Below are 13,207 nucleotides of genomic sequence, written 5' to 3' on the forward strand. Positions count from 1 at the left end.
CCAAGTGTATTCATCATTTTGTTGGATTAAAAGTACTTACAAATGTTTGATTGTGTGCACTCGCTGTGTGATCTTTTATAGAACTCACCAGCATGTGGTCCTAAAGACTGGAAAGGAGTTGAGCCATCCCTATGGGGAAAGAATATGGTTTGGGATGAATCCAGGAAATAAAGTCTGAGGTTAACACAGGCTTAGGAGATCTTATACGTTTTGTTCTACGAGATACTATCAGTCATTTAACAGGACCTGTATGAATTATGAAGCCTTTTATGTGCTTTATATGATACATAACTGCAGCAAAATGCAAAGAAAGTGATGTTAGCTGATGAAGATTAACTCATAGAACAAAACGTATGAGATCTCCTAAGCTTGTGTTTACCACAGACCTTCTTTTAGTGCCTACAAAAAGACCATTACTATTGCTCTCGATTGCTTTGCAGCATGGGGAGGGGGCATGATCACTGAGAGTGCGTTCTTCTTGCTTGGTGTTTGTTGGTGGTGTTCAGACCAACGTTAAATGTGCATCACTGCCACCTGGCCTGGAGTGGGATAGAGACATGTGGTTCTGTCCTGGTGACATCACAGCGTCAGAGAGAACTCCTGACTGTAGTCATACCGAAACACTCCAGGCACTCAGCCCATAAGAACCATTCATACTGTCAGATCTAATATGAAGAACTGAACACAACCATAAGAACCATTCATACTGTCAGATCTAATATGAAGAACTGAATACTAAAGAGAAGAAGAGGTTGACCAGTACATATTCATGTAACTTTATTTTTAATTAGCAGATCAATTAACTTAACTTATGCAGTTATCCAAACACATTCATTATCAATGACTAAAACAAATGTTTTTAAAGGATAACTTAATAAACACATGTAGTAGTTTCATAACCTGTGTATCATTAAACAGTTGTTTAATAGCAAAAATAATCCCCACAAACTAATGCTGAAAACTGATCATCTCTATCTGATACATGTCGTGTCTACTAGTTCATTCCCACAGAGAACTGTAGAGGGACAACCCGAATGAAAGCAAGTGCCCACAGAAATGTTCCAACATCTGGTGGAAAGCCTTCCCGGAAGAGCCTGTTATAGCGGCAAAAGGGGGACCAACTCCATATTAATACCCATGTTTTTGGAATGAGATGTTCGATGCGCAGGTGTCCACATACTTTTGGTCATGTAATGTAGAATAGAAATTGTAGGACGTATAAATTACAATTTATATGATATGTTATGAATTGGAATTTGTAAAATATGTTACAAATGTTCAATATGTTACGAATTACAATTTATTGTTGCTAATGCTAGCTAGGTGGCTATGCTTTGGGTTAAGTTTAGGGTTAGGGGAAAAACTTTTAGCTAACATGCTAAGGAGCGGCATGCTAAGCTAACATGCTAAGGAGCGGCATGCTAAGCTAACATGCTAAGGAGCGGCTTGCTAAGCAGTATCTAAAAAGGAGTAAGACGTTGCAAAGTTGCTTATTAGCTAAAATAAGCTAAAGTCATCTGTGATGAGATTCAAACATGCAACCTTTGGGTTGCTAGATGTTCGTGTTATACGCCCAGCCATCCAAAGAGCAGGAGTAAGGCTTCTCTCCTGTGTGTATACAGTTGGTGTGTTTTTAAGCTGCCCAGTTGAAACTCTCCCCACAGAAAGAGTCAGACCAGGCTGAGAGGGAAGCAGTACCACCACGTCAACTGTTAAACTATAAACTGTTTGTTTTTAAAATGAGAAGCCTCACAGAAGATATTTAACACGAACTGAAAATCCAAGGTCATCTCAATATCTTTACATTAGAAGCTAACAAAACACACCAAAACAGACAAGGTGCACAGTGATCAGTAAAGTAAGAGGTTAACATTCTATAACGCTCCTTTTCCTCTGCACAGTTCTCTCACAGTGAGAAACTATAGGATTACAATACAGTGTTCTACGCTTTCTTCATTTGATCCAATTTACTGTTACAACTTATTTTAAGACTCTAATCTTAACTGTTCTGAGAGAACTGGCGGTGGTGAGACCTCTTTGCTCTACTCATGCTGTTGCTCTCAACACTGTCTCCTGTATGGGCATAGACAGACTTTACAATTGGAGGATGCATTTAATGCATATTTTATAATATTCAATAGGCTACATCTGTCGGTACATATATGTGACAAATATATAATATCTTATAACTAGCTCTATTAAAGGGAAATGAAGCACCAACCAAACATCAACATGTGAAAATGACATCATCAACCAATTAGTAGGCAATGCCTCCTCATAAATTGGTCCAAAAAAAAAATCACACGATGCACACCGATGATGTCATTAGAAACACTTATCTCCCTCAATCTTTTTTTTACTACAGAAACACGCAATATTCACATGTTGATGTTGGGGTGGTGCTGGAGATGAGGAATATCCCTTTAAGTTAACAGTCTAAAATGTGCTAAATGCTCTGCAGTTGTGCATTTGGTTTGCTAATTTAATAGTTAGTTAGCTAACTTCTCCTGGATGCTGTCTATTATATGCTGTCTAAAATATATATATATTTTTTTGCGTGCAGTTACCTAATATTCTGGTATGGCAATCTGGATAACACCCAAGCCTAGCTAAGGTGTCCAAAGGTGTCCAAATATTCCCACAGGCAGTGCAGTACACACAAGCTTTTCCCCAGTGTGTGTTCGCTGATTAACTTTTAGATCACCCAGTGCTGTGAAGCCTTTTCCACAGTCAGACAAGGAGTAAGGCTTCTCTCGGTCTAAGAAGCAGTAGATCTGTTCTATGTGCACTATTTCTATGCTTCCCGTTCTGAAGTTTAGTTTTTTACTTCCATTTTTGTACAACAGCTGAAAATACAATATTTTGATCGTGGAAAATATATTTCACAGCGGTTTAGATGGCTGTGACACAATGACTGCTTATTTTAGAACTATTGCAATTTTAACATGCAGGAAATGGTGGAGTGATTTCTACATAGTGCATCTTTAAGTGATGGAGTGACTTTAATTCTTAGCTGGTCTGAGAGAACTGATGAGGCTTCTGCCCTTTATGTATACATTTGTGGCGTTTTAAGGTATCCAATCGGGAGAAACTCTTCCCGCAGTCAGAGCAGGAGTAAGGCTTCTCTCCTGTGTGTATACGTTGGTGCGCTTCTAAGTTGCCCAGTTGGGAGAACCTTTTTCCACAGTCAGAGCAGGAATAAGGCTTCTCTCCTGTATGTATTCGCTGATGACATTTTAACATATCCAATCGGGAGAAACTCTTTCTACAGTCAGAACAGGTGTAAGGCTTCTCTCCTGTGTGTGATCTTTTATGAACTTTTAGCTCAGCTGATGTTGTGAAGCACTTCCCACACTCAGAGCAGGAGTAAGGCTTCTCTCCTGTGTGTATACGTTGGTGTGCTTCTAAGTTGCCCAGTTGAGAGAAACTCTTACCACAGTCAGAGCAGGAGTAAGGCTTCTCTCCTGTATGTATTCGTTGGTGACATTTTAACATATCCAATTGGGAGAAACTCTTTCCACATTCAGAGCAGTAGTAAGGCTTCTCTCCAGTGTGCACTCGCTGATGAACTGTCAGAGCTTGTGATGTTGTGAAGCTCTTCCCACAGTCAGTGCAGGAGAAAGGCTTCTCTCCTGTGTGTATACGTTTGTGTGTTTTTAAGTTGCCCAGTTGAGAGAAACACTCCCCACAGTAAGAGCAGGAGTAAGGCTTCTCTCCTGTGTGTATACGTTCGTGTGTTTTTAAGCTGCCCAGTTGAGAGAAACTCTTTCCACAGTCAGAGCAGGAGTAAGGCTTCTCTCCTGTGTGTATTCGTTGGTGGGTTTTTAGGTGGCCCTGTTGAGAGAAACTCTCCCCACAGTCAAAGCAGGAGTATGGCTTCTCTCTTGTGTGTATTCGATGGTGGGTTTTTAGATGGCCCTGTTGAGAGAAACTCTCCCCACAGACAAAGCAGAAGTATGGCTTCTCTCCAGTGTGCACTTTCTGATGAGCTGTCAGAACATGTGATGTTGTGAATCTCTTCTCACAATCTGTGCAGGAATACAGATTCTGGCCTGTGTGTATTTTTAGGTGTATTTTTAGATTTGATAGAATTGGGAAAATCTCCTCACAATGTGGGCAGTGGTGAGACCTCTTAGCTCTGTGATCTTCCTGCTGTTGCTCTCTGGATGTAGAGAATGTCTCAACATGGTCTCCTGTGTGAACAACATCAGAAGAACCAGTCAGTTGGTGTGATATACATGTCAATCAAATGCATTTTATGAAGCCCTTAAAGAGCAAGCAATGCATATGTAGAAGCACATTGGCTAGGAAAAACTCCCTAGAAAGGAGGAACCAGGCTCTGAGGGGTGGCCAGTCCTCTTCTGGCTGTAGCAGTAACATATGAACTCATCAGTAGGCTGTACAATCCAAACGGGGAATACATCTATTCTAAAAGTGGGTAACAGTCAGGCTTGTGGTCTATATAAATGCAACATGTAAAGTGTTGGTCGAAAGGTTTCATGAGCTGAAATAAAATATCCCAGAAATGTTTCATATTCACAAAAAGATTATTTCTCAAAAATGTTTACATCTCTGTTAGTGAGCATTTCTCCATTGCCAAAATAATCCGTCCACCTGACAGGTGTGACATAAAGAAGCTGATTAAACAACATGAAAATTTATACGGAGACTTGATTACACACAGGTGGATTGTATTTATCATCATTAGTCATTTAGGTCAACATTGGATCATTCAGAGATCCTCACTGAACTTCTGGAGAGAGTTTGCTGCACTGAAAGTAAAGGGGCTGAATCATTTTGCACGCCCAATTTTTCAGTTTTTGATTTGTTAAAAAAGTTTGAAATATCCAATAAATGTCGTTCCACTTCATGATTGTGTCCCACTTGTTGTTGATTCTTCACAAAAAAAATACAGTTTTATATCTTTATGTTTGAAGCCTGAAAGTGGCAAAAGGTCGCAAAGTTCAAGGGGGCCGAATACTTTCGCAATGCACTGTATATTGTGAATAATGATGAGTGAGAAAGTTACAGACACACAAATATAATACCCCCAATACATGCTAACCTCTCACCATTAAAAGAAGAGGGGAGGTTAGCATTTGTTTTGGCGGAAGGCTATGATGTGTTTTGCATCTGTTACTTTCTCACTCATAATTATTAACGTAGAAGTGTTTAGAAACATATTCTATTCTTATTTAATAACTGGATAGGAGTGGACTCGAACTAAGGTGTACCCAAGAGCCATCGTCAGCAATCATGGATATTTATTTATTCTTCTCACCAACAGTCATATGTGACATTAAGTTGGCTTACATGCATAATCGTAGCCTATTTTACAAGGGGTGATTTGCAATATCAGCCATTTTATCATTCTGATTCTTCAGCGATAAAAGTAATATTTCATCCGTGCTTTATGAGTTTAGTTGCCTTTCACTCATTTTAGGCATTTACATTTTTACTTGCATTTTCATCTCGTTATAAACAAAATGTCTTCTGCAATATCTTGTTGCATCAGTCTTGGCCATTAGTCCCCATCTCATAATGATACATTCTCCTCCCAGCTGCAAACCAAGTGTCAAGGTGGCTATCGTCAATAATGTATCGAATAAGAACTGTGGCTTTAAGCTTCAGTCATTTTGCCTGTAGCCTATTAATGTTAAATACATGGGTTTTCTTCTCCATAATTCTAACAATTTGTTAATTTGCTTCAGTTTCTATGTACCGGGATTCACCTTGCCTGAATTTATTCGGGGAAATGCTTCTCTATGCAAGTTTCAACATCCTAACCTACTAACAACGATTTGGTCCCAGTCACCACTTTCTAGTTGCAAATGAAGGCTACCCAGCAACGTGTTTGTAGTTGCAAATGAAGGCTACCCAGCATCGAGTTTTTACCACATTGGTTCCCTTACTGGTTCATCTGTCCTTGGTTAGCGCTCAGTTTTTTTTTTTTTTTTTTTCATAATACTTTTACTCAAGTGCCTTTTCACGGGTGGTCCTACAGTTTCTATGGTCTCAAAGTTTCACGAGTTAGACAGTCGGCTTTTGAGTACAGGTCTTATCACACATGCTTCCCATCCATGTAGGTTTGGGGGATGTTTAGGGTAAGTAGTTTGCAGTTCCCACAAATAATTGTTAACTCTAGTGGACCTCAGCTCATATTTTTTTATACCTTTATTTAACTAGGCAAGTCAGTGAAGAACAAATTCTTATTTTCAATGACGGCCTACCGGGGAACACTGGGTTAACTGCCTTGTTCAGGGGCAGAACAACAGATGTTTACCTTGGCAGCTTGGGGATTTGACGCTCTAATTACTAGGCTACCTGCCGCCCCATAGGCCTAGCAACATGTCTCATACAAGACAAATCACATTATTTCAGGCACTATTACGTCTAGTCGCTTTGTCTCGCAACTTATCCAGAACACTGCAATCTGTCTGGTGTTCAACATTCCCAAGTTCCCCCATGTCACACCCTGCTCTTCCGTACATTGCACAGGCTTCCAGTCGAAGCTCGCATCCACTACAAGATCATGGTGCTTGCCTACAGAGAAACAAAGGGAACAGCCCCTCCCTACCTTCAGGTTATGCTCAAATCCTACATCCCAACCCGAGCGAAATTACTCAAATGTAAGTGTAAAAATGTACAAAACAACCATTGCTGTGCAGTCTGGAGTTTGGCAGGGATGTGTGATGTCAGAATTACAGAATAGATTGAACCTGCTTTTACCATGATTAACAGATTTACCAATCATCTCCTCCTCTTCTTCATCTTTAATGTTGGCATTCAGCTCCAGTGTTTGACTGCAGTCTTCCAGCTTCACTGATGCCATCTCTGGATCCTGCAGTGCAAACTGGGCTCCACTGTCACAATCAGGACCCAGTGACTGAAGATTTGGACTCAGTGTGGAAGGAGAGAGGAAGGCCGGGTTTGTCCTCACTGTTGATGTAGTAATAAAGAGAAACATACATAAAAATTATCGTCTTGACAGTTCTGGAACTTTTTTATTCTGTAAAATATGTTTTTTCCTGTTCAATGATCTAATTTCAATAGATCAAGTAGCTAAGCATTGACAACAAAAATTCATTCCCATTTGACACAAAGTGCACACTTTAAATTACGCAACGTAAGTGCACTTAACCTATATAGTAGATTTCCTGAATTCACGTACAGTGCATTTCGAAAGTACTCAGACCCCTTGACTTTTTCCATATTTTGTTACGTTTTACAGCCTTACTCTAAAAATGGATAAAATTTATTATTATTCTCAATCTACACACAATACCCCATGACATCACAATACCCCATGACATCACAATACCCCATGACATCAGAATACCCCATGACATCACAATACCCCATGACATCACAATACCCCATGACATCAGAATTCCCCTTAATGACAAAGCGAAAACAGGTTTTTAGACATTCTTGCAAATGCATTAAAAAAAAAAAACAGAAAAAAAATATTTATGTAAGTATTCAGAGCGTGAAGGAATGTGAATGTATTTGTGTGTGCCGTCAATATGTGTGTGTGTTTTGTGTGTATTAGTGGTGTGTGTGTTTAGGGTCGAGTGAGTGTACTTCGAGCCTGAGTCAGTGCAAAACATAATAGAAGATAAGAATAAAATAAAAAGGGGGTCAATGCAAATTGTCCAGGTCACCATTTGATTAACTGTTCAGTAGTCTTATGGCTTTGGGGGTAGAAGCTGTTAAGGAGTGTTTTGGTACCAGACTTGGTGCTCCGGTACCGCTTGCCGTGCGGTAGCAGCGAGAACAGTCTGTGACTTTGGTGGCTGGAGTCTTTTACAATGTTTAGGGCCTTTCTCTGACACCGCCTGGTATAGAGGTCCTGGATGGCAGGGTGCTCGGCCCCAGTGTGGTGCTGTGCCGTACGCACTACCCTCTGTAGCGCCTTGAAGTCGGATGCCGAGCAGTTGCCATACCAAGCAGTGATGCAATCAGTCAGGATGCCCTCGATGGTGCAGCTGTAGAACGTTTTGAGGATCTGAGGACTCATGACAAATCTTTTAACCCTCCTGAAGGGGAATAGGCATTGTTGTGCTCTCCTAACGACTGTATTGGTGTGCCTAGACCATGAAAGTTGATGTTGATACCAAGGAACTTGAAGCTCTCGACCTTCTCCATTACAGCCCCATCAATGTGAATGGAGGTGTGCTTGGCCCTCCTTTTCCTGTGGTCCATGATCAGCTCCTTTGTCTTGAAGCACACTGCCAGGTCTCTAACCTCTTCCCTATAAGCGGTCTTGTCATTGTCGGTGATCAGGCCTTCCACTGTCGTGTCGTCGGCAAACTTAATGCTCATGCAGTCTTGGGTGAACAGGGAGTACAGGAGTAAGCATGGATCCCAGAGGGGGCCCCGTGTCAAGGGTCAGCGTGGCGGATTTGTTATTGCCTACCCTCACCACCTGGTGGCGGGCCGTCAGGAAGTCCAGGATCCAATTGCAGAGGGAGGTGTTCAGTTCCAGGGTCCTTAGCTTAGTGATAAGCTTAGAGGCCACTATGGTGTTGAACGCTGAGCTGTAGTCAATGAGCAGCATTCTCACATATGTGTTCCTTTTGTCCAGGTGGGAAAGGGTAGTGTGGAGTGCAATACAGATTGTGTTGTCTGTGGATCTGTTGGGGCGGTATGCTATTTAGAGTGGGTCCTGGGATGATAGTGTTGATGTAAGCCATAACCAACCTTGCAAAGCATTTCATGGCTACAGATGTGAGTGCTACAGGTCAGTAGTCAATTAGGCATGTTACCTTGGTGGTCTGCTTGAAACATGTAAGTATTACAGATTGGGTTAGTGAGAGGTTGAAAATGTCAGTGAAGACACTTTCCAGCTGGACAGCGCAAGCTCCGAGTACGCATCCTGGTAATCTGTCTGGCCCTGCAGCCTTGTGAATGTTAAGGTCTTACTCACATCGGCTGGAACAGCTGGTGCTCTCATGCATGATTCGGTGTTGCTTGCCTCGAAGCGAGCATAAAAGGCATTTAGCTCAACTGGTAGGCTCGCGTCACTGGGCAGCTCGCGGCTAGGTTTCCCTTTGTAATCTGTGATAGTTTGTAAACCCTGCCACAACCTGACGACTGTCAGAGCTGGTGTAGTAGGATTTGATCTCGGTCCTGTATTGACGCTTTGCCTGTTTGATGGTTCATCATAGGGCGTAGCGGGATTTCTTATAAGCGTCCGGATTAGTGTCCTGCTCCTTGAAAGCAGCTGCTCCAGCCTTTAGCTCAGTGCAGATGTTGCGTGTAATCCACGGCTTCTGGTTAGGATATGTACTGTGTACTGGTCACTGTGCTAGTAAAACAGTCCTGTAACTTAGCATCCGCTACGTCGGACCTCTTCCGTATTGAGCGCGTCACTGGTACGTCCTGTTTTGAGTTTTTGCTTTAAACTTCTTGACGCACCCATCCCGTTAGAGGGATCATTTTCATCAACATCCGCTGAATTGCAGAGTGCTAAATTCAAATTAAATGACAATTATTTTTTATTTTTTTCATGAAATCACAAGTGCAATATAGCAAAACACAGCTTAGCTTGTTAATCCACCTGGCGTGTCAGATTTCAATAAAGCTTTTCGGCGAAAGCATAACAAGCGTTTATGTGAGAACATCTCTCAGTAGACAAAATATTACAAACAGCAGGCAGCCAAGTAGATTGGTCATGAAAGTCAGAAAAGCAATAAATTAAATCGCTTACCTTTGATGATCTTCGGATGTTTGCACTCACGAGACTCCCAGTTACACAATAAATGTTCCTTTTGTTCCATAAAGATTATTTTATATCCGACATACCTCCATTTGTTTGGCACGTTATGTTCAGAAATCCACAGGCTTGAGCGGTCATGACATCGCAGACGAAAATTCCAAATAGTATCTGTAATGTGCGTAGAGAGATGTCAAATGTTTTTTATAATCCATCCTCAGGTTGTTTTTACAATATATAATCGATAATATGTCAACCGGAATGTAGCTTCTTCCATAGGCGAGAGAGAGAAAATGGCTGTAGCGCATGAAAAACTCTGCTGGCACCCGCCATCCACTGGCGCAATGGGTTCTTTCTCGCTCATTTTTCAAAAGAAAAGCCTGAAACTATGTCTAAAGACAGCTTGAGGAAGCCATAGGAAAAGCCATAGGAAAAGGAATCTGGTTGATATCCCTTTAAATGGAGGCAAGGCATCCAATGGAATAGAGAGCTTTCAGGAAAAACAGCACTTCCATATTGGATTTTCCTCAGGTTTTCGCCTGCAATATCAGTTCTGTTATACTCACAGACAGTATTTTGACAGTTTTGGAAACTTTAGAGTGTTTTCTATCCTAATCTGACAATTGTATGCTTATTCTAGTTTCTGGGCCTGAGAAATAGGCAGTTTCAAATGGGTACGTAACTAAATAAACTTATACTCTGTTTTATTATATCTGATGAACAAAATGAGTTCATAAGAAGGGATTGTGTGACACGTACAAGGAGTAATAAAAGTTAATGAACACCATTCCAACTAGGAAGAAAGGAATGGTTTGTGGAATAAGTAAACATAAGGTAGTTAACCTATGGTTGAACCGACAAAACTGAGCTCTGGGGTGTTTTAGATAAGGCAGTGAGTGCATTCCTAGGTTTTCTGTTAATTAGAACTGTCAGCTAAGTGGTGATCGATAATGGTGAGGAGTCAAAAGTTAATTCAGTTGTGTTGTGTGTCTTGTGTATGTGCTAGGGGGGTCAGAATGAACCTTTAACGTTCCCTTTGACCCGGTCTGGAGGAGGAGATTCATTTTAGGAGCAATGAAATGACGTCATGTTATTGTATATAAACTGTTACTCGTGGTAACGTGGCAGCGCGCTCCGAGAATAAATTCTGTTACCTATTATTGATAAGACTGGTCTCCGTCTATTTTATGCAAACAAGAATCTTACAAATTCTCATTAAATAGATTAAGGGAATTCAATTAATGAAAAAACATTGGTATATTTAAATTACAGTAACACAGAACACGCTGGCCATGGCAGAACACTGACATTCCTGTCTTGCAGGAAATCACGCACAGAACGAGCAGTATGGCTGGTGGCATTGTCATGCAGGAGGGTCATGTTAGGATGAGCCTGCATGAGGGGTACCACATGAAGGAGGAGGATGTCTTCCCTGTAACGCATAGCGCTGACATTGCCTGCAATGACAACAAGCTCAGTCCGATGATGCTGTGACACACCGCCCCAGACCATGATGGACCCTCCACCTCCAAATCGATCCCGCTCCAGAGTACAGGCCTCTGTGTAATGCTCATTCCTTCGATAAACGCGAATCCGACCATCACCCCTGGTGAGACAAAACTGCGACTCGTCAGGGAAGAGCACTTTTCGCCAGTCCTGTCTGATCCAGTGACGGTGGGTTTGTGACGGTGATGTCTGGTGAGGACCTGCCTTACAACAGGCTTACAAGCCCTCAGTCCAGCCTCAGCCTATTGCGGACAGTCTGAGCATCTGAGCACTGATGCAGGGATTGTGCGTTCCTGGTGTAACTCGGGCAGTTGTTGTTGCCATCCTGTACCTGTCCTGCAGGTGTGATGTTCGGATGTACCGATCCTGTGTTGTCACACGTGGTCTGCCACTGCGAGGACGATCAGCTGTCCATCCTGTCTCCCTGTAGCGCTGTCTTAGGCGTCTCACAGTACGGACATGGCAATTTATTGCCCTGGCCACATCTGCAGTCCTCATGCCTCCTTGCAGCATGCCTAAGGCACATTCACGCAGATGAGTAGGGACCCTGGGCATCTTTATTTTGATGTTTTTCAGAGTCAGTGGAAAGGCCTCTTTAGTGTCCTAAGTTTTCATAACTGTGACCTTAATTGCCTACCGTCTGTAAGCTGTTAGTGTCTTAACGACCAATCCACAGGTGCATGTTCATTAATTGTTTATGGTTCATTGAATGGGAAACAGTGTTTAAACCCTTTACAATGAAGATCTGTGAAGTTATTTGGATTTTTACGACTGATCTTTGAAAGACAGGGTCCTGAAAAAGGGACGTTTCTTTTTTTTACTGAGTTTATTTACTATGACATGTGGTTGTCTCAACAAGCTATCTTAACATGAATGCACTGATGAAGATAAGTCGCTCTGGATAACAGCGTCTGCTAAATGACTAAAATGTCAGTGTAAACATGTACAAAACGACCACTGCTGTGCAGTCCGAATTTGGCAGGGATGTGTAATGTCAGAATTACAGATTAGATTGAACCTGCTTTTACCATGATTAACAGATTTACCAATCTTACTGTATGTAGTTACTGTACGTGTTCATATCAGTAGTCTGGTAGTGTATGTATTCATATCAGTAGTCTGGTACTGTATGTATTCATATCAGTAGTCTGGTACTGTATGTATTCATATCAGTAGTCTGGTAGTGTATGTATTCATATCAGTAGTCTGGTAGTGTACGTATTCATATCAGTAGTCTGGTAGTGTACGTATTCATATCAGTAGGCTGGTACTGTACGTATTCATATCAGTAGGCTGTGCAATACAAAAGGGGAATAAAACTATTCTAAAAGTATCTCATAAATCATGAAAATGATGAGCCATATCATCCTCCACTCACTATCACAAGGGTTAGTAACTACAGACTCATTTCATAAAACTTTAAAACACTGGCAGTTTGTCTACTTCACTTCTTTAGTCTACTCTCTGCGCACTCCAGACAGTCCAGTGAATAAAACAAATGCTGGCAATACTGGTGTCAAACCATGCAAGACTCAGTAGCATGAAATATCATCTACCTTCTCATTGAAACAGTTCTTCATGAAACAGTTATACTGCAACTTTTCATACACAGTGGGAAATTGGAATGAACAACAAACTTAGTTAGATAGAACCTGCTTTTACCATGACTAACAGACTTCCCAATCTTCTCCTCCTCCTCTTCTTCTTCTTTAATGTTGACATTCAGCTCCAGTGTTTGACTGTAGTCCTCCAGCTTCACTGTTGCCATCTCTGGATCCTCCAGTGCAAACTGGGCTCCACTGTCACAATCAGGACCCAGTGACTGTAGGTTTGGACTCAGTTTGGAAGGAGAGAGGCAGGCTGGGTTTGTCTTCACTGTTGATATTACTGGCCTCAGACTTGACCTGAGTCGTCCTGTAGTAATAAAGAGAAACAAACACAAAAGTTATTGTCTTGACAGTTCTGGCACTTTCTTTATTCTCT

General features: G+C 41.6%; 1 protein-coding gene across 1 annotated transcript; it reads right to left on the bottom strand.

Annotated features, from left to right (window-relative positions):
* Positions 1 to 2,644: 2,644 nt before the first annotated feature.
* Positions 2,645 to 12,992, bottom strand: LOC139396374 (zinc finger protein ZFP2-like). Its single transcript, XM_071143408.1, has 5 exons — positions 12,887 to 12,992; positions 11,270 to 11,294; positions 6,730 to 6,950; positions 4,000 to 4,193; positions 2,645 to 3,918 (listed from the first exon to the last, which is right to left on the bottom strand). The coding sequence occupies exons 1-5, from the start codon at positions 12,990 to 12,992 to the stop codon at positions 3,010 to 3,012; spliced, it is 1,455 nt and encodes a 484-aa protein (XP_070999509.1). The 3' UTR covers positions 2,645 to 3,009.
* Between the last annotated feature and the right edge of the window lie 215 nt (positions 12,993 to 13,207).

This window comes from Oncorhynchus clarkii, unplaced genomic scaffold, assembly GCF_045791955.1.
Source record: "Oncorhynchus clarkii lewisi isolate Uvic-CL-2024 unplaced genomic scaffold, UVic_Ocla_1.0 unplaced_contig_13910_pilon_pilon, whole genome shotgun sequence".
NCBI classification, from domain to species: Eukaryota; Metazoa; Chordata; class Actinopteri; order Salmoniformes; family Salmonidae; genus Oncorhynchus; species Oncorhynchus clarkii.

What these genes read in the sequence shown, in the direction of transcription:
- LOC139396374 (XM_071143408.1), bottom strand. Translation starts at nt 12,992, where the DNA reads ATGGCAACAGTGAAGCTGGAGGACTACAGTCAAACACTGGAGCTGAAT. An exon ending in TGGGAAGTCTGTTAGTCATG is followed by an intron (nt 11,295 to 12,886) that starts GTAAAAGCAGGT and finishes CGTTTATCGAAG; the next exon opens with GAATGAGCATTACACAGAGG. An exon ending in AGCATTACACAGAGGCCTGT is followed by an intron (nt 6,951 to 11,269) that starts ACTCTGGAGCGG and finishes TCTCTTTATTAC; the next exon opens with TACATCAACAGTGAGGACAA.